This window comes from Clarias gariepinus, chromosome 16 (genome assembly GCF_024256425.1).
Source record: "Clarias gariepinus isolate MV-2021 ecotype Netherlands chromosome 16, CGAR_prim_01v2, whole genome shotgun sequence".
Classification (NCBI taxonomy): Eukaryota; Metazoa; Chordata; class Actinopteri; order Siluriformes; family Clariidae; genus Clarias; species Clarias gariepinus.
In genome coordinates this window covers 25,358,145-25,386,115 of record NC_071115.1, presented here as the reverse complement: position 1 = coordinate 25,386,115, position 27,971 = coordinate 25,358,145, and the positions used below count along the sequence as shown (strand labels likewise).

The 27,971-nt window shown below is 40.9% G+C and overlaps 1 protein-coding gene across 2 annotated transcripts; it reads right to left on the bottom strand.

Moving 5' to 3' along the window:
• Position 1: 1 nt before the first annotated feature.
• sec24b (SEC24 homolog B, COPII coat complex component) lies at positions 2-26,857 on the bottom strand. 2 transcript variants are annotated; one of them, XM_053514676.1, is made up of 24 exons: positions 26,568-26,857; positions 20,254-20,865; positions 15,982-16,113; positions 13,880-13,999; positions 10,497-10,580; positions 9,771-9,955; positions 9,493-9,677; positions 9,274-9,376; positions 7,555-7,681; positions 7,262-7,371; positions 6,887-6,999; positions 6,667-6,785; positions 6,415-6,470; positions 6,035-6,241; positions 5,707-5,830; positions 5,448-5,606; positions 4,448-4,621; positions 4,201-4,311; positions 3,898-4,073; positions 3,509-3,646; positions 3,093-3,197; positions 2,444-2,536; positions 2,150-2,253; positions 2-1,006 (listed from the first exon to the last, which is right to left on the bottom strand). In XM_053514676.1, the coding sequence occupies exons 1-24, from the start codon at positions 26,659-26,661 to the stop codon at positions 892-894; spliced, it is 3,546 nt and encodes a 1,181-aa protein (XP_053370651.1). In that variant the 5' UTR covers positions 26,662-26,857; the 3' UTR covers positions 2-891. The 2 variants fall into 2 exon arrangements, with proteins under 2 accessions (XP_053370651.1, XP_053370652.1); XM_053514677.1 differs by lacking the exon at positions 13,880-13,999.
• Between the last annotated feature and the right edge of the window lie 1,114 nt (positions 26,858-27,971).

Genomic DNA, 27,971 nt, shown 5'->3' with positions numbered 1-27,971 from the left:
ACGAGGAGGAATAGGCTTTCATTTTATTCAATAAGCTCATCATAAATTATCGCACATAAAATATTCTTTTCTCCAGAGCTATAAAGTGGAGAGCAAGGCTTTATCGCATAATTCCCCAAGAAAACAGAGAGAGAGTGAGAAGGATGATCTCAGCTTCAGAGACAGCACAGATCCAGGCATCTTACAGGTATGCATTACTGCGTTTGTGTGTGTGTGTTTGGATTATGCCATCGCTCCACCTGTTGCTGCTAGAGACAGGATAAAGATCGACTAGTGCTCGGCGTTAAAAACTACACCCACACTTGTGATTAGAAAAAAATAATTAAGGAGACACAAATGAAAGGAGGAATAGAGTGAGATACTGATGTATATATCAGCAAAGAGAATGAGAAGGTCAGACTAGCAGTGTGTGTTAGGGTTGTGAGGAAAGGCAGTGAGAGAAACGAGATGTGCGAATGAAAGAAAAACGGCGGTGTTATTAACAGCTACGGAACTTAAATCACAGGGTCCGGTGAGCACACATGATAAATGGATGAAGGGGGAAGTTATTTAAAAGTAAGAGACACGGATACAGACTCGGCGCTGGGTGATATAAATGCGGCTAAACATTTGAGGGGAGGAAAAAGTTTGAAGACTGAAGTTCGCAGAGTGTGTGTAAAGGGTAGAGCGTCTTTTATCTTGTCAACACAGTTTTGCGCTGGGTCACGTGTTCATTTTGCTGCTTTGTTTGTTTGTTTTTTTCCTGCAATGGTCTCTAGCCCCGCCCCACTTTCAGGCACCACGGGCTGTGACTGGCCAGTGGGAGGTGGGAGGGGTTCGTGTCGTGGCGAGGCGCCGGGGCGGCGTCCTGCCGGACTGGGGTCCATGGTGTTGTCGAGACCATGCTCGGTTCTATTTGGACAGCTGTTGCTGGACATGGAGAAGAAACTCGTAGTAGGAGAACGCCGATTCGGAACGGTCCTCGACCAGGTGCTGGAAGAAACTGCTCTTTGCTGAAGCGTCGTCTCTGGATTGAGAGGAAAAGAGAAGGAGAGAAAGTTACACGAGTCCCCTCCCACTACGAAAGTATCACGATCATTCAATAAAAACTGCAATTCTATGGGTTAGGTTAACCCTAAGTATTGCAATTTTTAAAAAATATAAAAAAATTTCCCCCCCAATTGTTTTAAAATTGTAAACATAAAAAAAAAAAAAATCCAATCAGCCTCAGAGTAACATATCCCATTTCTTATAACATTCATTTTCTCACTTAAAAACCGCAGCAAGCGCAGCATTTAAACAATAAAAACTAACTTTAAATACAAGAGTTTAACATTTCAACATACTTAGCAGGGCATCCGTGTCATCAGTCATGATTATTATTACCAAACAAACGTAGCAAATAATTCACTCCAAAAAAACATTGCAATGCAACAAGTGCAAAAAGATTAAACGCACTAAACGCCTCCAAAGTCTCAAAAATCAACTTGTCAGTGAGTGCGCAGGATGGGTGATCTGATGATGCATCGCGTGTGTAAGTTGCGTTTGTATACATTTATCTGTTTGAGAATAATTCTGACAGATCGGAGGCTTGTGCGATTAACTTGTGCGATTTTCGATAAGCAACACCATTAAAAAGCATCTCTGTTGCAACACTCGGAAGCTTCTGCAAGCGGAATGAAGTCATTTTCATCCGAGGCTAATTGGCTGGTCACTGGTTACAGCCTATCAAACTGAAAAACAGCCAATTCTGCAACCAGTTCAATCTCTATTATAAATGGATTAAAGATATATTACAAAAAAACTTTTTTGAGTTTGAGTCAATGTGTCATCACACAAAATAATTCTGAGAATTAACAATCAATTTTCCCGCCGTCTAAACTGGACACTAGTAATTTAACATCACAATTCTAGGAGCTATAGGGGCGGAGTCAGCTAAGAACAGCGTGGTTTTCTTAGCGGTCAGTCTAGCAGATAGAACACTGGTACACCGCAGATGTTGTGTAGATGTTGTGATGTAAGTGAGGTTTGCCTGAGCTCACAGCAGTTACACAAATCAGTTAGTATGTTCATAGTAAACTGGAAAATGTCTTTGTTTTTAAATTTATTTACTTCCTATAAATGGTAAATACAGTAGATAAATTAATAAATAAAAGAACAAAAGTCGTACTTGAGCACGTAGAAGGCGGCGCAAAATCCTCTGGATTCCTGAAGCCAAGACACGAAGGCTCTGGTTCTTTCGGAAGCTGCCGTCTCCAACATTGGGATCTCGGTCTGTTCCCAAACACATACACACATTCACACCTTACACACTAGTCATTTTTCACAACCGTCTTATTTATTAGATTAATATAGGATAGTGTCTGTCTTTAAAGGTCAGCACTGACGGCAGGTACATAATCTGTCTAACAATCATACGGATGATATCAGGCGCACACACAATGCATGTCTCAGACACACTCACCATGCTGACAGGTACGGATGGGTAGTCAGAACAGCCCAGGACGTCTCTAATGAACACCTCATTACAGCCCCTCCCCAGCCACAGGTACATCACCTACAGGACAAGAGGATAAAGAGTCGGCATCAGGAATTACAGAGAAGAAAGATGTTACACACGCTGATTGTGTTCTACTCTTAGAGTTTCATTTTAGAGACTTTAAAGTATCACATTTCTTAAGCAATTTAAAATTTTCTATATATAAAAAAAATGCACAATTTCCTGCTGTTCAGTTTATATATTATGGAGTTATATAGAATAGAGTCCATAGTGTTGTTAGAGGTGTGTGCAGATGTTTAGTCAATTAGACTAATTGTGGAGAACAGAGGTCGACAAGAGTCGTGGTAGAATATTATGGAGTTGTATAAAAATGTGCAGTAATGAAACATATTGTAATAGTTTAGTTTATAGACAGCTATTTCTTACAATACCGAGAGAAATTATAGGGGAAAAATGATTGACATTCATGATATGGTATAGATACTAAATTAAAATTCTGCTACTCTAGTATAGAGTTATATACAGTAGAGTGGTGTAAAAAGAAATAGTGTGGAGTTGTATTAAGTTGTGTAGTGTTGTGCAGATTTAAGGAGAAACGTGAAGCTGCACTGACGCTGCCACAGTCCAGGAGGAAGGCTCCCTCTCTGGTGAGCTTCTCAGCTGACAGCTGCAACAGTGGAGGCTGAGGAATCACCCGTTCATTCAGCTGCAGCGCCCCCTACAGCACACGCACACACATTAATAAACTGCAGGGATAAAAACAAACTTCTATACATTTTTATACCTATAACTTGTATAATCTCATCACAAATATCATGATGCAACATTCTTAATTTACAGGGTCACAAAATTCCTTGAGTGTAAAAAAAAGGGGGAGGGGCTTAATGTAACTTAATGAATAGATCATTAATATAACTTAATGAAAGGACATGATCTAATCAGAGGTACTTGATTAGTTACTGTGGTGATGTGTTAATACTATGCTCTAAGAAAAGTGTCACAGTGTAGTCAGTGGCGTGTGTGTGTTACCTGTTCGCTGAGGTTATCGATGCGGTACAGGTCAGGGTGGATCATGCGCATGATCTGTTTTAAGGGCTGACACTTAAACTCGCACATCGCGAACACTCGCTCGTCCAGCCGTGTGCTCGTCCCCGTCCGCAGCGCTTTCTGTTTCGGTACACAGATGTTAGATCGCACCGTAGTCTAATTGTCAACCTGTGATTTGCTAGAATTACTACGTAGTTAGAAAATCTAATCAACATCTAAGAAATCAGCATCACTGTGGCACAAACTAATGTCTACTCTCTGTAGAAGGAGTTCCAAGATTATCATTTATAAGAAACGGAAGTAGTTTTATACAAAGAGCTTAAATATTGAATGATCAGTATTTTGAGCGGGTGTGTGTCTGAAGGTTGCACCTGTTTGAGCAGCGCAAGTGTGTATAGAGGGAAGAGGCGCAGGCACGCGGGGGCAATGACACTGGTTTGCTGCACATTGGAGATGTTGGAACGATACGACTCTAAAGAGTCCACGACCGCGTTCACCAGGGCGTCCCGGGCATCCGAGACGCTGCAGGAGAGGGAGCGGTCTATTGCTGCACAGACAGACAGGAAATGGATATCGCTTAGAGAAATCTGTGACTTTTTTCATTAAAGAAAACATGACTGAACATGCAGATTGTGTGTATGTGTGTGTGTGTGTGTGTGTGTGTGTGTGTGTACCCATGTTGGCAAGCAGGCAGGTGATGGCTTGAACGTCGGCGCCTGCGAACACGTCACTGAGCTGGTTCACCACAGGCAGACACAGGGTGTGAACTCTGATTCGCCGTTTGCCTGTCAATCACACACACACACCGATCAATCAGAATAGAAGATTGAAAAATGACTAAAATGTTCAGCTACTAAAGCTGCAAACATACTCAATACAAATTTGATTTAATCCTACATGAATAAAGATAAGAAATTATACCTTTACTGGACGTGTAGAGAAGAGCAGCCTGGAAGCACGCTAGAGGAGTATCAGCCAAGTTCTCATCTATAGACACTTGGACGGCGAAGCCAGAGTCCGGGTTGACGTTAGCCAGAGACAGCAGATCAGTGGAGCGCACGAAGAAGTTGCCGTGGAACGTGTGGATGGACATTCCTGTCGGGCGATCAGAGATAATTAGACAAAAGCAGCTCTGTTTTCTGTATAGAAATGTTTACATCATTACACAGAAGGAGTCTCCAGTAACAGAGCTTTAAAGTCCTGACACAAGGAAGGGTTTCGCACTTTACATTTGGTCTTATTTATACACATGATGGAGAAATTGAGCCATAATGTAAGCGAGATGTCCGATGGATGGATGGAGAAACCAGCAAAATTGTGCGGTTTGGAGACGATGTTGCTGACAAAAAGCAAGAGCTGAAAATGCTGCGATTTCCTTTGGGAGTGACAAGAACGGACCAGATCAGGAATGATTATATTAGAGGGACAGTGCAGGTAGGATGGTTTGGGGATAAAGTTAGAGAAGCTAGATTAAGATTAAGGTTTGAAGGAATGACCCATGAGGTTTACGAATGTGATATGGATGGACATGCAGGAAGTTGGACTGACATGGGGAAGATGTGGAAGACAGTTAGATGGAGACAAACCGTCCGCTGTGCTGGATGTGACGGGAGCAGCCGAAGGAAGGAGAAGTGGTTTGGATTTCTTGATTAGAGTATGGTAAAGTATAATAAATGTTCCTGTGCATTGTCCTATTGCCCTTAAGTTTCATGCCAACAAACGTATTGTGTTTGGTTAATAAAGTATTACCATACACCCAGGGTAGAGGAAGAACGAGTTCCACATAACGGCAGTCATTCGGCTCGAGTGACAAACATAACAGGTTCCTCTGCTTCTGAAGTGATGAATGTGACCAGTCTGACCTGCTCTCTCTCTCTGTCTGTGTTGTGAATGATAGAGAGCTGTAGTGACACTCATGTACCTTTGGTGCACCTGATCCTCATCACAGCCTCGAAGCCAATCTTCCGAGTCAGGTAGCGCTGCAGGTCCTTCTGCAGCTTCGCCTTCAGAGCCGGGGTGTGGACGTGGTGGAACGCAGGGTAGTAAAAAACGCTGCCGGCTGAAAACTTTGACATGCAGGCTTAAAAAAGAAACAAAACAGAATTATTATTGTATTAAAATTAATCATACGGTCCATGTACTTGAGTTGCATCATTATGTGTGTGTGTGTGTGTGTGTACCTAAAGAAGCCAGATCTGCATACTGAGAGCTCAAAAGGAACAGGTCGACCCCGATCTGCTGACCCGAACAGTCCAAAGCCAGCTTTTTGTAGAAATCTGTAGCAGGGCCGAGGTGCTGTACGCCCTAAACACATCATACACACACGTCTTTACTTTCACTCACACACATCATCCATGTGATACATGTGTAAGAAAAAAAAACACATTACAAATTCACTCTGAATGTTAAATGTAAATGTCATTTGTTATGTGACTATAAATGCGCATATAAATCGATTCATTAATAACTTATGGCACCCCTTGGTTCCTCGGGTTTATGTGTGTGTACCTTGGTGCTGGACCTCTGATTGGGGTCCTCTCGTGACTGCAGCAGTCCCATTCCGATGGTGGGCAGCTGAGTCACAAACACGGACACGCGGCCCCCCGTGGGTGTCATCAGCTTATAAGCTGCTTGCAGCGCCGGCCCCAGGGCGCTGTGTGTCTCCCGCGTGTGCATGAACATCTTAGGCAACGAGTTCAACAAGTCCTTCACCAGCTACACACGCACACACATACACAGGTTTAGAGGGAGAAACTATACCCAGCTATACACAGTGATGCATAAACAATACAAGTTTCATAAACACACACAGTAACATGCAGAAACAAACGGTTACAAGCCACATGAAACAAACAGGTGCGGAGAGGGGGAAAAGAGGAAACTTGTACCTCCTGGCTCTCTTTCAGGTTCACCAGCAGATTGTCGGGAGTCGGTGTAAACACATCTACAGAAATAGTTTTGTAGATAAATAATTAAAGTTTTTTTTTTCCCTCTTATTTTTTATAAAACATAAAAACTTCTTAAATCACAGGTAATTAAACACTAACACCATTCACAAAAACGAATCGTACGAGTAATTATCCTTAATATTTACATTTTAATATTATATTTCAGCCTAATTAACAGTGAGCCGTTTTTACCATCAATGTCGGACACGATGAGCATCTGCGGCTGCGAGAGCCCCTCCTGCAGGTTGTAGAAGTGGATGGTGCTGTCGAACGTCAGGAATCCAATGCGCGTGCGAGAATCGCCAGGCAGCCTAAGAGACGGGAAGATAGCATACGCTCGCGATCAAAACACAGCACCTTCGACTTGAGACGCATATGAATCTATGATGATTACGGTAATAAAGTGTCTCACTTTTCCAGATTGTCCAGTAGCGACTGACACAGCACGCTCAGGTAGCCCGTTTCCACGGCATTATGGGACACGTCCAGGATAAACAGATACACGGCGGGTTGTGGAGGTCGCAGCTGGAGAGAGAGAGAGAGAGGTGTCATGTGATGTATATTAAGACATTTGGGACCAGTTAAGAATTTGATGGATGCTGTTGAGGTTTTTTTATTATTTCTTTTGCAGTTTAAGCCCCACCCACTGAATACAGATACAGATATTGATAATGGCAGTTTAGACCACTCTGCAGCAACATCTGTAATGTCTGATATTCATACAGAGGAAGAGAGAGAGATGCAAATATACATCCTGCATCTCTTTCACTCTCTCTCACACACACACCATGTAGTCTGAAGAGGCGATGAACTCTACGGTGGCGTTCTGCACTTCTGGCCTCTTGTGTGGTTCGCCATAGGAACGTGTGACTGGATTATACATGAACTCATCAGGAACTGAAAAACAGAGGGGGAAAAAACATTCATAAACACATTGTCTTTAATACTCCTGACATTTACTGAAAACACTAGAACCCTCAGGCATTCGCTGCTTAATATATTAATAAACTTCAATTAAGCTGATAAAGTGTATTTATGAACACTTTTCTTGTATTCTATCTTCCTGCTTTTTATTCGTACCATCGTTTACACGGTAGCAAAGGTTGCACTTCCATCTGCGTTGGTCCAGAAACGACACGAACGGGTTGATGTATGTCCGACACGAACGGCAGCGGACGATAGTGTTGGAGGTGATGACCGGCAACTGCTGCAGTGTGTATGTGTGTGTGTGTGAGAGAGAGAGAGAGAGAGAGAGAGAGAGAGAAAAGGAAAAGGGTTTATTACTTAAAATTACCTATAATTAATATAGGTAAATAAAACATTAGTGAATTTTTCATTAATTTGTTATAATATGATACGAATATTGGAAAAATGAAAATTTCTCTGTGTGGCCAACTCTTTATTTAACCATGCACAGATAAACTGGCAAAAAAAAAAAAAAAAAAGACTGACATTTCGAAAGGGTCGAATTATGAGGCGGCATCAAGTAAAGAAAACAATCAAGCAAAGAAGTAAAATTACTGGAACTCGGGTAAGGACTCAAACACATTACCAGAACCTGGAAGGAAGTCCTAAACCATTAACTTTGTTAAAGAAACATAAGAAAAAAAAAAGTCATGAATGAAGATTATTTAAACCCTTGATAAAGTTGGGTGATTAAAAATCAACAGTGAAAACTGTAGCTATGCTTAATAGAGAAAATAAGAGAATTTACACACACCACAGACACACACAGTGATGAGAACTCACAGGATCAGGACTAAACAGCTGTGTGTCAAGAAAACCACTTGTTCATGAGACTCATCAGGAAAAAAAGGCTTCAACTTACTAAACAGCATTAAGATAAGATTGGACTTTGGAGGAAAGGGAAATGGTCAAGTGGTCCAATTTAAGTTTAGCGCGATTCCAGATGACCCTATTCCAGAGTGATTGGTGCATCGGGGTAAGAAGAGAAAATAATGAAGCAATTCACCCATCATGCATAGGGCCCCTGTACAAGCCTCTGGAGGAGGCAGTGTTGTGATCTGGGGTTGATCAGTTGCTCAAGTCCAGATTCAGCAACATCATGTGGCAATAAAATTAAGTCGGCTTACGATGTGAATGTACTGAATGACCAGGTTGTCTGTTTTATGTTCCCTGATGGCATGGGCTTGTTCCAGAACAGAGTGTGAAAGAGTGGTTCTGGGAAGCTTGAGGAACTGGACACCATATTGTGTGCTGTAAACCTAAAAGTGACTGACTGACATCTTTGCAATGTACTTAGTCCTAATCCTGAGAGCTCTTGTCACATTGTGTGTGAGTGTGTTTGTGGGTAGAATGCTCTTACTTTTACTAATCAACATGAATATAATTTCTACTGTCGATTTGTTTTTACCAAGCGTTTCATGAATTCTTTTAAATTTTTCTCATCACATTTCTTTTATGAAGTTGACAGTTATGTTGATGGTTTTTCTTTGCTTGATGTAGGCCAATAATTTGATGTAGGCCCCTTTTAAATTGCATCCTTTTTCGTCCAGGCAATGTGTTTGTTAGACAATTTGTTTCGCCACTTAAGCCATGCTCTGTGCCCCACTAAAATCCTGCCAGTCTGCCAATTCAAAAACACACACCAACCTGCCCTACTGAAAGCCACTACTACCTGCCCTTTGATCCACTCAAAGACAGAAATCCAACTATCCCACTGAATCCCACACCCATGAGCCTTACTCAAATTCAATTAATTCAAAAGTCCAGGCCCATTACTCCACTCAAATGTAATAGACAAGTCTTAAAAAAAAAAAGGAAGCCGGTTTACTGTACCGTCAGATCTCTGAAAGGGTGCAGCAGCAGTCCAAGTGGCAGACGAGCTTTATTCAGCATGGCCTGAGTCTGAGGAATGCTGGTCAGTGTGCATCGAAATGTACTGAGATTGAAATATAGAGGAAAAATAAATAAACAAAGAGATAGAGACAGAAATTGAAACTTAAGTAATTTATTTTAACTTTCGGAAACACCAAATTAATGTGTGTGTGCTCTTACTCTGGGCTGCAGTTGACTTTGCGCAGGTCACTGCTGAGCTTGGGTTCAGGTGGAACGGGTTGTGTTGGGGGCAGCATGTTTCTCTCCTGCAGCAGGTTAATAGGGCGCAGTGCCTCCATCTCCAACTCGGGAACGCCACTCAGTCCACCCAATGCTGTCGACAGCTGGTTCAGACTGGGGAATGGCTGCACACACACACACACACACACACACACACACACATTACTGTACTGTAAAGCTTATATTCTACATACGAATCTGACAGTTAGCTGAATTACCTGTGAATATGTTGGAAATCCAGGTGGATTATATGCTCCTCCCTGCTGAGGGACAGCCTCCGGTCGGGGGGGAGGGCTTTGTTGGTAACCCGGCTGCATGGTTGGATAGTTGTAACCAAAGGGCGGGGCTTGTTTGGGAGGTTCGCTTGGAGGAGCAGGAGGAGGAGCAGCTGTAGCTGGTGAGCCTAGGAAAAATAAGTAGATTTTTTTTTTAACTCATCATAATAATAAAAGGTATTTCTCAGTCTTCCACAGGAATGTGTGTCTTTAACTTCTGCCAACTTCCCAAAGACTTCCTCTTGTCACCCTCCCAACAAATTCAAAACGCCTCCCTTCGACTTCCCTGAAAAGCCTTCTACCCTGTTCTGACTTCCTCAAGGTGGCTCTACCCCCGACTTCACCAAGCCACTCAAGAAACACACTACCTAGTTCACTGAAGTGACAACTTTCCTAAGATCTTGCCCACCCACTTCTCCATGACCCTTCCCACCAACTTCCTCAAAAGGCCCCTGACTGACTTCCTGAAGACGCCTCGGGCTGGATTTCCCAAGACATCAACCCTTACTTCCCCAAGATGGCACCTGCTAAGCTCTTTAAGACAGAACCTGCTGACTTCCCCAACTCACTTCCCTTTCCTACAAAATGTCCCAATCTGAAGGCCTGCTGACCGTCCCACTTACAATCCCCTGGGGACAGTGCTGTAGAGTAGTAAGAGACAAGGTGTACCTGGGTAATTTCCTCCTTCCAGGGACTCATAGCTGTTGGGGACAGGAGATGCACTTCCTGTGGTGGTGGAGGAGCTGTCTGCACCTAAGGGAGAAGACACACAAAATGGGCAAAGTTAGGAACTACACTGGTAGTCTCATTTTCTCTTATATCCGCCCCGCTTCCTTCACAAACACTCAGAATCTTTACCTGATGAAATTATATAAAATCTTTAAATAAACACTCGCTATAGTCTCTCGATATCCACAATAGTCAAAAGATACTAAGCATTGTACATCATGTTTTTGGTCTTTAAACTCTAGTTTGGCTTTTGCACACACATTTACACACAATCAAATTAAGTCAGACTTTTTCTGAAGTTTGGGTTGAGGCTTGCAATGTGTACTCTTTGAGCTTTTGAGTTTTATTGTAGGAAGATGCCTTTAAGAATTAAAGAACATATTGAAATCATTCCTATGGCTACATCAGGGACATCAGGACACGACGGGGACATCGCGCACACTGACCCGTTACCAAACATACTTAGAAATTCAAAAAGACCACCATACAAAACCATCGTCTCCGTACATATTACACTTAACCAATCTAACCTTCACAACAGTGAACAAGAAGACACGGATAGAATAACCAATGAGTGGAGCGATGTTAAATTTAGGCTTAATATACACGAGTTTCTAAAGTCTCCTTGGATTAGTGTGTGAGGTTAATGAGAGCGAGTGGAGGATTTGAGAGTTAAACTGCAGTTCACCCTAGTGAAAACTGTGTACTATATGGATTATTGGCTTTGCTTAGAGATTACAGAGCGAGCGGGGGAGAGAAAAGTACACAACATCTCCAAGACTGTACTACTGAATATATGAAAAAAAATTCACACTGAAAGAAATGCATGGTAATCTTTAGAATAAACATTTTCAGCAACATTCATCCATTGAGGGTTGCAAATGGCCTGACGTCCATCCCAAGGAACTCTGGGTATCTTTATTGATGTCCAATAAGCATCCCATAATGTAATTCTGAGGGTCCCCTCACAGGTCAAAGTCCACTTCAGCTAAAGGTTCCCCATCATGCTTTTCGCCTTTTTCCCGATGATGTTCCAGTGGGGTTTAACCATCACTTCTACTCCTGAAAGTTTGAGTCTGTGATTGATTGGCACCACTCTTCAATTTCTGATTAATAACGATGAATCCTATGATTTTTACGTCATATTAAATGTTGCTGTGACTGCATTAGCAATGTCCTCATATGACACCAGCTCATAGCCAACAGCTGACTTCTCAGTGGATTAACAATTCCAATTTAATTCACTAAACACATTTTGATCTTCGTTTTTATTTTACTATTCAATAATAGTTTCAGAAATTAGCTAGACTGATGCTTTTAAAATATTTAAACCAAACTAAATTAGCAAGTAAGTCAGCCTTGAAGTTGACTTACTATTATTTACAGCACCCACCAAAACCCAACAACGGGTCAACCTGTGTGTCTCTCTCTCACAAAAATACTTTAGGTAACAAACCTAGTAGACAATGAGACACAGGTTTAGACATGTGTCCCCTCCGTTTACCTCCCAAGAGCAACACATTCACACACAACTCAGAGATGCTCATTAACAAGAGCTAACCTCTTAACATCATCTTCCCCACACACACACACGCACACACACAATACCCAAAGGACACACCGGCAAACAGCCAAATGTCATAAGTACACAGTAGGGCCTATTCTTAATTAAATGGTGTGTGTGTGTGTGTGTGTGTGTGTGTGTGTAAGTGAACAACTGGGACAAAAAAAGCCTCCAGGACTGAAGATATATTTTCGTGTCATGATGCAAAAAATTTCTAAACTTGCTCAGTAACACACACATCACACACTGCTCATGTTTGGCCAGCATTGTGAGGACCGTATCAGTTAATTCCTGCTTCGGTCTACAACTAAACTAAATTCACCCGAACATTAATCTTAGTAAACAGAAGTAGGAAATTAGCCTCTTTTACAATTTTAAATAAAATGGGTGAAAATAGTATTTTGGCAAGACAAGGGCGATTGTTAGGATGTTCGACACTATGCCATCACTGTGAGGACCTTTGCTCATTTTTGGTCCACGAAAGGTTTAAACACATGCACACACAGTTCCTGATAATCCCAAGACTATGATTATGTCTAAATATACAGTCCTCAAGGACTTGAACCATGTGTGTGTGCGTATCTGTGGTACAGCCTAAGAGAGTGACATGGGACATAATGGAAGTCCAAGTCACCCAAAATATTTTGCTGAAGTACTTTTGGTATTATTCAGGATATTTTGTGCGGTGTTTCAGTTATTCATGGGGTAGTGTTTCCAAAAAGTGAAAAAAGGGTAAACAACAATCGGTGTCCAAACACGGCGCATTACATCTTGCTATGTATGGAGCTGTGTAGCCGCAGAGCAGTCAGAGTGCCCGTGCTGACCCTTGTCCACCAACGAACGCACCTACAATGGGCACGTGATTATCAAAAACGGATGAAGGTGAAGCAAATGGAAGTACCATTAAGTAAGACAGTAAGGTGGTCAATCACATAGATTGCCAGGTGTGTGTACATCGCTTTCAGCGATGCAATGTTTTGCCAGGAAACCCTGGGTCCGTGCATTCACGTGGATTTTATTTTGACAAGCACCTACCGTAACAATGTTGGAGTCCAAGTCTGCACCTTCATGGCAATAGAATTCCCTAAATGCCGTGACTTTTTTCAGAAGATTAAAATAGTGAAAATTTGACTTCAACAGTGGTATGGTTGTTGGTGCCATATGGTCTAGTTTGTGTAACCATGAACTGCTCATCTTCTGGGATTTAAACAACCAACAGTCTCATGAGTGTACACACACACACACACACACACACACAAAAAAAAACATATTCTGATTGTACAAAAACGAAAAAACCTTGTTGATAGCAACAGTCCTCCAGGAACCCCAGACAAAAAAATCCACAGGACTACAAGATGCAGATCATGCTTCATCAATATATATCGCAAATCTGAGAGTCAAAGTTCAAAAAGATATTTTGGTGTGACGTCCAATGTTTGTTAACCTATTTTAACCTCATGTCTCCGGTACAAGAATAAAGAAACAGACTTCAAACAAAGAAATCACTTAGAATATTTTTTTTTAAGTTTCATTTGCTCCAAGTGTGAGTGGGTATCATCAATAGTGTAGACACATGGTAGATAGTAGTGAATCTGCTGGTGTGTGGGGTCAAGGCGAGGAGAGTGGGGTGAGCGAGCTCCAGGGTGAGGTTCATGAACGGACGGAGGAAACGGGGGAGAAGAAAAAGAAAACTTTAAAAAAAGGAGAAAAAAAAGGAGGGATGACATGGGCGGGAGGAGGAAAAAAAGCGAAAGCCGACCTGCTTCCTCATCCTCCTCATCCTCGTCCTCGTGGTCCGAACTGGATGAGGAGTGGTCACCTGGCAACCCTGTGGATGAACTAGCAGCTCTATTGACCCCATATCCACCAATCAGCAGCCCTGAAATACAGTACAGCCAATCATCAGAGAGACAGGAAAAGAAAGAAGAGGAGAAAGAGAGAGAGCGAGAGAGAGAGAGAGAGAGAGAGAGAGAAAGAGAGCATGAGAGAGAGAAAGAAAGAGAGCATGAGAGAGAGAGAGAGAGAGAGAGAGAGAAAGAGCGTGAGAGAGAGAGAGAGAGAGAAAGAGAGCGTGAGAGAGAGAGAGAGAGAGAGAGAGAGAGAGAGAAAGAGAGCGTGAGAGAGCGAGAAAGAGAGAGAGAGAGAGAAAGAGAGCGTGAGAGAGAGAGAGAGAGAGAGAGAGAGAAAGAGAGCGAGAGAGACAGGGGACTAAATGAGAGAACAAGAAACAGACAGAATTTAAGCGGGACCAGAGGAAGAGACAACACAGCAAAAACATGCAGGAGGTCAGAAAAGTGGAGAGAAAAAAAAGAACAGGGAGAATTTGGAGAATACCAGTGTGCAAAGGAAGAGGGCAAATAGCAGAGTGAGAAACAAAGAGGGTGAGAAACGAGAGACATAGAAATAAAGGTGAGAGAAAAAAAAGAGGACAAAGAAAAGAGCAGAGAAAGACAAAAATAGAGTGAGAGAAGACAATATGAAAAAGTGGTACAGAGTGAAAATAATGAGATGAAGAAAAAGAAGAGTGAAACAGAGTAAAAAAAATGAAAGAGACAGAGAGACCAACAGAGGTAAAGGATGTACAGATAAGGAGGAAGAGGGGGAAAAACATGATCGGAGAGAGAAGGAGAAGCAGAGTGAAATAAAAAGAGTGACCAACTAGAAACATAAGACACTAAGAAGAGAAAAAAAGCAAAAAAACTAACAAAAAAACGCAACAGGAGACAGCAAGACAAAAATGAAGAAAAGCAGGAAGAATAAGAGAGGATGGAGATAAAGGTGGAACACTGATTGAAGACTGAGATGTGATTTCATAATGCGTGCACAAACACTGCGCTCTCAATCCCTCTCCTGGAGGGTGTTTTAAATATAAATATAAATATATATATATATATATATATATATATATATATATAAAAACACACTTAGACATTTGCCAATATTAAATCCCTCAATTCCAATTTTCTATTCCCCCTAAAGCACTAGTTGGTTAGTGGAACTCTCGTTAATGAGGGTTACATCTCAGTAAATTAAAAGTACCAAAAGTATGTGAACACCTAACCATCATGTGCAGCTTCAAATCCCGTTCCAGGTGGTCAAGTGTCCACATACTTCTGTACACATAATGGATAATGGGAACAAGATCTAAGGTCAATTCAGGAGCTAGACATGAGAACCACTGCTCTAAATTAAAATGAAAAACACAATACTACTACTACTACTACTACTAATAATAAAAATAATACAGCAGAACTAAAAAAAAAAAACAACAACAACAAACAAACAGGACCACAGGATAACTACGGCTCTATCTAAGCCAGAGGAGGATGAGGAAGGCAGGGACGAGGAAGGCAGGGACAAGGACGAGTAGAAGCGAAGAAGCGAGACATGAAGATGCACCACGAGCGGGCGTCTGGAGAAGGGCCCGAGACGAAGGGAGCTAGTGGAGCGTGTTTGTGAATTTTAAATCGCTGAGGACCTCACGGGTACCGCTCGCAGGTTTTCTTTAATAAATATGACTTAACAAAGAGACAATGAATGATGGCTTCTGGACAAGCACACACACAGACGGAAGGACACAGGAGACGCAGGAACTTCGAAATGGAAAAAAGGCAAAACGGGGCAAAACAGGAGTATGTATGAAGGAAGCAATCTTCAGTGCTGCACTGTTTTAGACACGACTCGACCGCTCGAGGACGGTCGGTTAATAATCTGATTTATTTGATGTCATGAAAGAGATTATAGAAATGTATAAACTGGGGAGGAAGGCCATTTAGTTACAGCGTGAACTGTGCAGCACTGAAGCCCTTGATGACACTGAGGGAATGGAAGAGGAGACGACGACATGAAGGTCTCCCTTACCTGACTGGCGTCCTGGGGAAGACGTTGCGGACGTGGATGGGGTGCCCGACAGCGGGTGATGTCCGTCTACGCTCTCTGTGCCGTAACGAGGACCGAGAGGTGGTGGAGGAGGTTGATTGTAGTGCTGCTGGCCTGAGAACAGACAGGAAAGTTTATATCAAACATACAGGTTTATTAATACCGCTTTATTAATTCTTTATCAGTTCTGAAATGACTCGTGTGTCAGGGGTAGAGCTTTAACTATGGTTTCGAAACACTTCAGAAAAAAAGGCTGTGACGTTTGTTGGTAACTTGATAAGCTGTGAAATGAATAATCTTATTACTGTAATTTCAAGTAAGGGGGAAAAAAAATGGAAAAAGAAATATAAGGCAAGTAATAACAAAAATAACCTTCATAAATATTACACATTATCCATAACTACAAAAAGTTTCCACATTGAATTTACAGTCTCTCGTTGCTCCAACTTAAAACTTTAACTCAAGTTCTCTCACAGAAATCACGATTAATTATTCTTTACCAAGTATTTCAAAGAAAATTTGAAAACTCTCCGTGCCTAAATTTTAATTTCCCCAGGTTCCTGAAGCTCAAGATGAAAGAGATTAGACTCTAAACTAGGACAACTCTTATAATTGGCCTATACCTGTGAAATATTAAAACAGCTCCCTATTTTACGAAAAAAGAGGAAAGGAGTAAAAAAAGTTTAAGATAAAGCGATAGAATTTTTGCAACATAGGAATATGGGTATGAATCATATCCAAGACATTAGACCTCCAAATGCAGTGCTGGATCAATAGGGAGGAAGTGGATGATGCACTACCTAGACACGGCACTTTCTTAAAGCGTACAGAGACGGGTGATTGACGCCACAGTGATACCAACAACCACACTGAAAATAAGGTCTACTGGCTGAGAGTGGAGCATAGCTGTATGGGAGGCGTGGCTATAAAGAAACCTTGACAAAGACAACAGTGGGACGCACAGTCCCACAATCTTTAATTACAGAGTAGGTGGTATAATATGGTTGGTAAAACACATCCAATAACATTGTCCTCTTAAAAAAATATTAGTCTCTTCAGCAATTGCTTCTAAGGTGCCTAAGCCTGCATGATGTTTTTGTTAATTGGCTATAAAGCTAACTAGCTACTAATACAAAGCTAAATATCCCTCTCTAATCCCTGATCAAGGGAACTGCAATATCATGTGTAGAACAAGTGATTTTACACCCTACATACATAGTGCACTGACTTTCCTCTCTGAAAATTCTACGCTACTTGGGATTCAACCCCATAAATCACAGAAGTTACCTGAATAAGTGGAAATATGAAGTAAACCTTGTCAGTTACTCAGTACTGTCCACCAACTCCATAGTTTTTTTCTTCTCACCTTCTGGTTACATAGTTCCAGTGAGAATTTGAAAGCACTTTCACCCTTGTTAATCACAGTCAGTTGGTAGCTCTGCCAGTCAAGGTTAATTAGTTCTGCCAGTTGCAAAAAAAGATACGTCTTGGTAGGGCAAACTAACTGATTAAATAAAGACATAATTATCTGTTATATAATAATCATAATAATCTGTTGTTTTAAAAATAACAAACAAAAAAAAGTTTGTGAAACTCTTGTATAAAAGAGATATCACACTCAAGGTTGTACTGTTGCACTAAATATCAGCCCTACACATTTGCGCTATTGTTTAATTATATCTTATTTATTACAATTAATACAGAGAAATATGTTGGTGGTAGCTTTAAACGTCCAATAATTGACTTTTTTTTTTTGAACAGTTACCATATTCCTTAAACCAGAGGTGTGGACTCGAGTCATGTGACTTGGACTCGAGTCAGACTCGAGTCATGAATTTGATGACTTTAGACTCGACTTGACAAAATATAAAAAGACTTGCAACTCGACTTGGACTTTAACATAAATAACACGGACTTTCACTTGGACTTGCACCTATTGACTTGTAAAGACTTGCTACTTCCAATAAAAAGAACAAAGATAAACAGTATGTTAACACGGTCCGCTCTATCTCTGTTTATGTGTCTGTGCGCGTGTGTGAGACAGAGCGCATGCGCGCATTCGGCACGACATCCAATCAAAGTACCGTAGATTATTTTGATTCGACAGCGTCCAACACGTGACAACAAAGTGAACGCGCCAGTTCGCGAAATGATACCGTAGTTTCGTTTGGCTATAAAAAAATTGGCTATATGCGCGGACCACTGAGCTTCTAGAGAACGCAGTAAAGGCCAAAAAGTAAATTGTTAGCGTTTTTTAATCCCCTGACGAACTCTAGCCATCAGGATGTGTTTCCCTTGTTATCTTGGACATATTTAGAATGATGAACCTCGGCTGAGTCACTTGTAGGCTGTAAACATGTCAGTACATGCGTTGTATTGTTTATATTTAATCACTGGTATACACTACCCATGATTTGTTTTGCTATTTTAACAAGGGATTTTTTTAAAAATATAGTATATATTTAATATAAAGAAATGGACCACTACGAGTGCTGATTTCTTTTTATATGCAGTTTGGGTTTATTCAAATAATGTGACCTAGTGAATTGACATCACGCGGATAAAATGCTAATTATCTCGCATAATAATAATAATAATTATTATTATTATTATATATTATTTAATAATAATAATAATTATTAATATTATAATATATAATATTTAATTATGATATAATATTATAATTATTATTATTATTATTAATTTATATATAATAATTATTATTATTACTATTATTATTATTAATGTCTTGAGACTGTATCTGACGGGTCTCTATTTTGGCATTATAGTTTTGCTGAAAAGGCATATTTGATATGAAATATCAGACAAAATACTGACATGTTTACAGCCTACAAGTGACTCAGCCGAGGTTCATCATTCTAAATATGTCCAAGATAACAAGGGAAACACATCCTGATGGCTAGAGTTCGTCAGGGATTAAAAAACACTAACTGTCCTTTTTATTTTTTACCGCGCTCCGTAGAATCTCAGTGGTCCGCGCATAACCCTTCGCGGGCGAGCCTTCTTCTAAATGCGCGTTCCCTGTGCCCTTTTCACGGGGGTGGGGCTAAAAAAACGCATCCTGATGGGGGAACAAACTTCGACACAGCATGAGGTAGCCTACGTGAGCGTATCACACAAGGTAGGGAGCAAAGTTCTTTAACGTTATGTGAAGAAAACAACGTTATTGTTTGTATGAAGTAGCCCACTTCATTGAGAATATGTGCTACCATTTTACATTGCTACTAGCATTTACTAACATTTGTATTTTTATGTATCTGAGCAATGTTCTTTCATAAAAAAAGGTTTGTTTAATAAACACAGATCTTACAACCATACATAATCTGTATACATTTTATTTTTCTGCTAAAAAGACTTGAAAAGACTCGAAAGTCAAACCGTAGGACTTTGGACTTGACTCGAGACTTGTTGCCTTTGACTTGGGACTTGACTCGGGACTTGCCTGTCTTGACTTGGGACTTGACTCGGGACTTGCCTGTCTTGACTCGGGACTTGACTCGGGACTTGAGGGCAATGAATTGAGACTTACTTGTGACTTGCCAAACAATGACATTGTCCCACCTCTGCCTTAAACACAAGTCTCAGAGCTCCCCTTAAAGTGTCAGATAATGCGTTTTATTTTTACACTCTTCACACTTTTTCCAATTGGATGCTAAGCCATGAGCTAGTATGTATAAGTTAATTTGTTTTATTTTTACCTTACAGCAGTGATTTCGTTAGTGTGTCGCTCAATCGAGTGTCATTAGAGAGATTTATTGTTTATTTTTCCAATAAAACAGTGTTTCCGTTGTGTGCGCGTGTGTGAGAAAATAATGAAAGAAGGGTAACTGTAAGACGAGAAGGGGGAGAGGGGAGCTTACTTTAGACTCACACGCATGCACACATGCAGACGCATGCACGCTGGCGCACAAATGGAAACACTTGTCTGTTGGAATTTATTTTTTTACTTTCTTTCTTTTTTTTTTTAAAGGTAACGTGCAGGTTTATTTGTTTTATTTGTTTTATTTTTTACTTAATATTTTGTGTTATTTATTTTTTTTGGGCTGTGGAACGAATAATTTGAGTTTCTATTATTTCTTATGGGAAAAGTGTTTTGAAATATGAGCCCACTTCCGGAACGAATTTTGCTCGTACTTAATAATCCATTATGGGTTTGCACATGCCACCCCCCCCCCCAACTTCTCACCCACCGACACTCATAATTCAACAAACTTTCATGTGTTCTGGATTTACCTGCGCTTGATTGGCCATTAATGGCAGCTTGTTGTTGAAGGGGCGGGGCTCCGTAACCCTGATGACCTGGTGGTGTGGGCATGGCACCCTTGCCCTGAGAATACTGCTGCTGAGGTTGCAGAACACCCTGGGGAGGCGGCGCTCCTGAGGCAGCCTGGCTCGACCGCAGCGTTCCGTACTGGCTACTTCCAGAGGCTGATGGGTAGGACACAATGGGGTAAAGCGGGGGCCCAAGGTTAGCGCCGCTTGATGCTGGTGGAGGGTTCTGCTGCCCCTGGGCAACATTGCTATAATTCTGTCCATAGTAATTCGCAGACGCGGAGTAAGGCTGCTGGTATGAATGCGATGGGTACTGAGTGGCTACGGTGGCAGCAGGGTTGGAACTGACAGGGACCTGGGATGGTGGGGGAGACTGAAATGCAGATGCTGTGCCTGGCGTTGGCCCACCCTGAAGGTGGCTGTTCGGGTAGTAGTTGGTGTTGTAGTTGGTGCTTGTTGGTGGAGCTTTCCCAGGAGGGGCATTTGGAGGCGGCATGGTGGGGTATCCATGCTGAGGAACGCCAGCATAGTAATTCGAGGCAGCGTACATGGCTGGGTGAGTCTGACCTGGTCCTGTGGAATAAAGAATAGAGAAACAGGAAATGAAAAAAAAAGAAAGCACTGTTTCAAACAAAATAAAGGCCTTTAGAACAAATTTCAAAGGAATTATTGTGCAGAGTGTCTGCCTTTGCACAACATTGTTGTTGAAAAGCTGCTGGTTTTAAAAGCACAGAGGGTACGCAGGATGGAACCAGTGAGCTACCACTGATTTTCATAATCAAATACATGGAGTTGCCAGTTCATCAGCTGGCCATAGAGTTCATGCTGATACATTCAGCTGGTACATTACCTAACCATTGTTTGGAAATGGTCGACCATTTAAAATATATGGTCATTAATGGTTCTGTGTATTTTGGACGGGACTCTAACTTTAACCTTCATTTCAACATCTTTTGGAAGTTATTATATAGCAAAAAGCTCTTAGTGGCCACCTGACCACCACCACATGCACTTGTTAAACTTCCTATTCCAGACTGAGTTGCCCTTTATTTCTCACTCTTCTGGGAAGACCCTCTAGATTACCTAGATTATCTAAATTTTGGAGCCTGGATGTCAGGATTTGAAACCCCATAACTCTTTAATAAAACAGCGGTCACAAATACACAAATGAATGGGTGCTAACACCGTACTTTTCCTACGGTCTTCTTAAGGTGACCTTATAAGAATCAAGTGTCTGGTCATAAGGTCGTGGCCAGATCGATGGTCTTGTCAAGGTTTTCTCAGAACGCAGCATGAAATCCACTCTTGTAGTTTGTAGAAAACTATGATCCCTGCCACAGATGTCAACAAACTACAAAAGTCTGAGGAACAGCGAGATTTGTACGGGTTCGTCGTTCAGGAGGACATTTTTGCCCAAGGTGACAGTGCTCCATTAACATTTAACTCAAAAGGTGTTAATAGGGTCGGGGTCAGAGCTCTGTACAGGACACTCGAGTTCTTCTAATCCAAACTTGGCAAACCATGTCTTCATAGATCCATGTTTGTGTACAGCATCACTGTAATGCTGGAGCAGGTCTGAGAGTCTGAATTTTGTTTGAAGGAAACTACGTCACAGCTTACAAGCACATATTATATATAATTTTAAGCTTCAGTCTTTACCAAAAATTAAGTGTCGTAATTTAATTATTTGATAGAAAGTAAGAAAACTTTGAATAGCTGAACGTAAAACATGCACAATCAAACTCAACTGTTTGAATGAATTAATTCCAAATCAAGTAGAACAACACTCTTGAAAATCACTCAATAATAAGTAAGAAATTATAGAATCTTCAACAAGAAAAATCGCAGCAAGTAGTTTTTTGCTTGTCTTGCCTTTCATGAGGCGCCTGAATTCTTTTGTTCATTGACATCCCTAATGCAAAATCTACATCATCCATTAAGCTGGTTCTTAAAAAGCAAGTTGACAGATCTGCTTTGCAGGATGGAGTATTGCCATAAACCAATATACTTCACTATCAATTTTCAATCAGACCAAGAGCCGGACTGTTTGCAGGCCATGTCACTGAGTTCAGAGTTTCCCACACAGTATACTTGGCCAGGCCGCCCACGTATATTTGCCGACCCTTTTTAAAAAATCTGTCCATCTGCCATCCGCGATCGATTAACTAGTAGCAGACTGTTCGCCAATAAACAGGTAAGAGAGAATAAAAAAAAAGAAAAAAAGGAGAGGTACAGGAGCGGAAGTGCAAGAACGGTGTGCAAAGCAAATACAGTGGACGCCAGCTGTTGTAAAGACTGACTGTCGCAAGTCCTGCTGGCGGAAAGGCTTCAAACAAGAGACTGTGCATTTGGGGTTTCTGATATGTCATGTAGAACCAAAGTTATCATTACTATTAATATGTGCAAATTGTACAGCTCCCGGAGTATGAGAATGACATCACAAAAATGCAGAACTAAAAACAAATGTATGTAGGTATTTGCTGACCAACGTATTAGTATTATTATTATTATTATTGTCACAGAAACAACCAAAAATAACCATAAAAAAAACATGTGATCTGTGCCATTTCTTTGCCTATGTGACCCGTTGTTTTAAACACATTTTTAATTTAAGTCCTGTTTGGATAGTTGTTTAAAATCAAATTAAATTAAGTTAATCATATTGGCTATGTTTGTTTGTTTGTATTAGGGTTTATTGCCATATCAGCTTCACAGGCTATTTAATGGCAGATACATATTAAACATTTAACTAATTGATACAAACCAATATAATGTTATAGATATAATGTAAAGGATTTAAATGGTAGTGGAATTAATTAATTAAGCAATAAAATAAATAAATAAATAACACACTATAGCATCTTGAAGAACAAGATTTTACACAAGGTTCTTTAGGTGCACTTTTGCTAATGTCGGCCGGATCTAAGAACTACCACCGCAAATATATCTCAGACGTGTGGGACATACGGAAGTTGATTTATTTTGATCCAAAACAAACAAAAAAAAAGCATTAATAATAATTTCACCCTCATTGTTGTGTAGCAAGATCCACCATCCTCCTAATCATTAGATTAATCATTCTACCCTGTAGATGGATTAAAAAAAAAAAAACTCCACAAAATTTCAGTATACACTTGTGTATTGACTGTTGAGGTAATGATTGCAATCTCCCCTGGTCCGTTACCTGACATAAGGTACCAGATCATAAACGAGTCTGGAAATTACATTACTTTCTCCAGTCTTTTCGTTTGCCGTTTCTTCATGTAAATTCCATTTCATTCAGATAACTTCTTACAAGCTCCGTCTTAAACGCTGACTCCGCCTATTTGTTTTTTATTTTGTATTTTTTGAGCCATATTGCTTAAAACCTCCACCGAATTTTAGGCAGAGGCGACAGGGATCAATTACACACTATGCATTCCAATGTCAGATTTCCCTTGTTTTGATTGATTTGTTTTAGGACACATTTCATTTAAATTAGCCAGGTTATTTATTAACTTAAAGTCACTCTCTCTTAAACTGTTCGTTAATTTGCATTTTTATACATTTTTAAGTGCAAGCCTTTATGTTACCTATCCATTAACTATACCGCACAGTCAAGATTTTAACACCCAACAACCCCAGAGATGCAAGGTGACAATGCTTCCCAAAAAGTATGCGTCATTAATTAATATTCATTTACTGAATATGTTCAAAGTATATTTTGCACAAAGCTAGAACTATTTAAAAGGTTTTGAAGTGTAGCGCTTCCATGATTTTACTCAGGAATTGCACATGAGTGACTCATGAATAATGCAAACTACCTGCGACTGGACACGTGTACTAGTAGCTTGTATATGCAGGTGGGAGAAAGGTCCTCTACAAAGCATTTAATTGGATGCAAACTGAGAGAATGTGCTGAATCATTTAAAATCTTTTTTACCCCCAACAATTTAATGGATATGATAAAATAAATGAAAATATGAATATCTAAAAAGTACATTTTGGCTTATCTGTGCCTACCAAACACACCAAGTGATATACACTACCTAACCAAAAAAATAAATAAAAATTTGCACATTCTAAGATTTCATTCAGTCACCTTTAGCTTTGATTACGGCACACAATCTGGTGTCCAGTTCATGAGTAAAAAAGACTCCTCATGCTCCCAAAAGCAGTCTTTCACAATTTGCGCCTTGATATATAATTATACGCCATAAGGGAAGAAAAACTCCATAAATGTAAAAACCTGATCATTCAGGACACTTAATTTAATTGCCACAGAAAGTTGACCTTTTTCCAAAGTACCACAGCCTATTCTTTATGCTCTCTAGCAAACAAATCTGTTAGCTCTAATTAGCTTCACTGATAACTGTTTTTTTAAGGCGACACAGCTGTTTAGTCTCAATTCCCAAAAGAGAGTTCTCTTCAATCTGTTCATGTGAAAATGCTTTTACTTTTAACTACTAGTTTTTATTTATTATTTCAGCAAACATTTAAGTGATCTCTTAACTTTATTTTTAACCACATTATGTGAATGACTGAAGATGATAATTAACCATCATCCTTCCAGATTTTAGTAATGTATAGGACAGCTCTTAACTCAATTTTAACAATCTCCTTAGTTGTTTTATGCGCTTCAATTCTTAACCTGATGCACACTTCGCTCTGGAGCACGGTCAATCTGTAATCATCACATCGCCTTTTACTATTTCATCAAATGTAAATCTTTTTAAATTTAAAATATTTAAAATTTATTCTCCCCTACAAATTCAAGCCTTTTTTCTGACTAGTTTTGGTAACAAGCAGTTTTCCTACGGCTCATGCGGCTGTTTAGGGGCAGTGGTAGCTCAGAGGTTTAAGGCACAGTGTTACTTATCTAAGGGATGGCGGCTCATGCCACCGCTCCATCAGGTCGTCATTGTTGAGCCTTTGAGCAGGGCCCTTAACCCTGTCTGCTCCAGGGACGCTTTCTCATGGCGGACTCTGTGCTGTGACTCCAGCTACAGAATTTCACTTTCACTATTAAACATAGCTCTCTCTTTTTTTCTGGTCTCTGGTTTTGTCCCCACTTTAATCCTTCCCAATTCCCATCCGCCATTAAGGGGCTTCCACATGAGGCTGCTACTACTACCAGTGTGGAAGGGGCTGAAGACTATCATGTGTTCCCAGCCAACCGCATCTTTACGAACTGCCTCCTGACACACTGTTGGGAGCGGTGTCACACACTCGGAGGACAGCGTTATCCGCTCCCACAAGAGGCTACAGCATCACCCAGGGTGAGACCACTTTTACCACTGCACCACTCTGATCCTCATAGCTCTGATTGCAACTTCATCAGGCATTTAAGTGATCCCGTGTCATGTTTTTATTTTTGCCCTTCTGACCACATTTCTTCAACAAAGAACATCCGTCCAGGTTTTAATAACGCCTAAAGGCTTCTTAATCCATCCTAATTGAGTTGTTTTCTTTACATGATTGTCTTGTCCAGGCTGTGTACTTTAAGTCACTTCATCTCATCTCATCAGGTGGCCAATTACCCTGATAACACACACCTGTTCCTCAGTCAGAGCCTTTTAATAAACCGAGCACGTCCAAAGGTCAGGTGTGACATTACACTGAATACGTGAGTGGAAATTAAAGCGATTGGAATTATTATTATATATATATTAAAAAAAAAAGTTATGACAGTGTTCTCAGACAGCTAAATGCTAACTAATCCAGGTGAGCGAAAATCCTCCAGCAAAAACGTGAGCTAGCTAGCTAGACACTTAAACGCTAAATAATCAGATTTTTTTTTATAAACACATCGTTAAAAAGTGAAGTACAACATTTTAAAACGTCGGAAACCGGAAATGAGTTGTTTCAGTAACGGTAACTTGACTTCTAATATCAAACAGTGAATACTGTGATTAGCTAACAGGCTAGTTAGTGAGTTAGCAAACCAAATTGACACGCCTTAGCTTCTTCTTAAATACGTTCAGAACGTCACTACATTTAATAGTATTTGAGGAAAAAACAATATTAATCCTAAAATAAATGTCACCGGACAGTGAGAGGAATTAACTCTTAGTTAGCTAACCGAAGGTACGCGTCAAACGCCTAGCATCAATGCTAACGCGGCTAACAAGGGGGGAACGAAAGTCTTGATTTCGTAAACCTGTCCTGTACTCCTCGCGTGTGATACACGACTATTTCAGTTCTTGTTGAGTTAATCAAGTGATACAAAGTGGGAAAACGAGACCAAAGACGACCGTTAGCGAAGCAGTGTTAGCATCAGAGCTAACCCCCCGTACCGTTTTGGTAAGCGGCTGCAGTGCCAGGGGCTCCGCCGTTCTGCGTCGCGCTGTAACTCTGAGAGTTCAGGTTGGTGTAATCCGGAGCCGACATCTTATTTCAATCTTCAAATCGACCTTTATACGATCCAATATGTCGCTTTCGATGAAGTGCCGATCAAACAGAGAATTCCCCGAGGTCAGCAGTTTTGCGATGCCATCGACCTGCTTTAAAACTGAGGATGTGTCACTGATTAGAGCCCGATCTGCCTTTAGGACCAAACACTGAAATCCGAGTCTCGTCTGCTACGTGTCCGTTTCAAAATAAAAGCCACGGCGAGCGGGGACAGCCACGCTTCCGGGTACACGCAGACGTTTTGCGTCACCTCGTGCGCAACAGAAGAGGAAGGCGTGGGGAGGAAATAAAGCACGTGCTGGCCTTATGATGCGTTTAAGTAGCTTTACATGGAGTTTACAGTACAGTATTTGCAAGCTAAATTCCACGTAGGCTAACAAAAAGCCACAGTATAAAACATTTATATAACTTGGTTTTCTGACTTCTGATTTCATGGAAATGAGGGGCCAGGGGTAGCTCAGTGGTTAAGGCATTGGACTACGGTTCCGAAGATCCCAGTTTCAAACCCCACAACCACCAAGTTGCCGCTTAAACAAGGCCCTTAACCCTCAACTGCTCAGATGTGTAATAAAATAAAAATGTAAGTTGCTCTGGATAAGTGTAGATTTAAATATAATTGACATTGATCCACTCACTCACCTTCTATACCGCTTTATCCTGTATTCAGGGACACAGGGAGCCTATCCCAGGAGGCTTAGGGAATGAGGGTGCCACGTTTTAGCTGGAGGGCACACACATACATGCACTCATTCACACACTACGGTCAATTTGGGAACGCCAATTAGCCTAACCTCCGGAGTAAAACCGGAGTACCCGGAGGAAACCCACCAAGCACAGGGAGAACATGCACTCCATACACATCAAGCCTGGTCGGGAATGGAACCCAGACGCTGGAGGTGCAAGGCGACAGTGCTAACCACTAAACCATCGTGCTGCCACCACATTGATCCACTTTTAAACACAGCAGTGTGTACACCTCTTAACTTTACGAATCCGTCAAACACTCATAGTCTCTCTCTTTGTTTAAGTCTTTTGTCTTCTTTTTTGTTGTTTATCAGTGGTTAGAATCCAGTATATTGGTTACATTACCACCAACTGTAGGTCTCGTTCTCCTTCGCATTCCTGGCCGATTTTCCAGACCAGGTTTCCTTAAAACATCCAATGCATCCTTCCCTAATCTTGCTTTGTGTCTTATGCTCTTGTCTGCTTTATCCGGTACTTCCACATACTTTTTCTCTCTCAACATGTTCCCTCTTAGTTCCACTTAGCATCTATTTGGAATTCCGTAG

Coding starts and splice junctions, on each gene's coding strand:
- sec24b (XM_053514676.1), bottom strand. CDS start 26,661: ATGTCGGCTCCGGATTACACCAACCTGAACTCTCAGAGTTACAGCGCG. Junction 6,242..6,414: donor ACCTGAAAGAGAGCCAGGAG/GTACAAGTTTCC, acceptor GTGCGTGTGTAG/CTGGTGAAGGACTTGTTGAA. Junction 4,622..5,447: donor GAGGATCAGGTGCACCAAAG/GTACATGAGTGT, acceptor ATCGCCCGACAG/GAATGTCCATCCACACGTTC.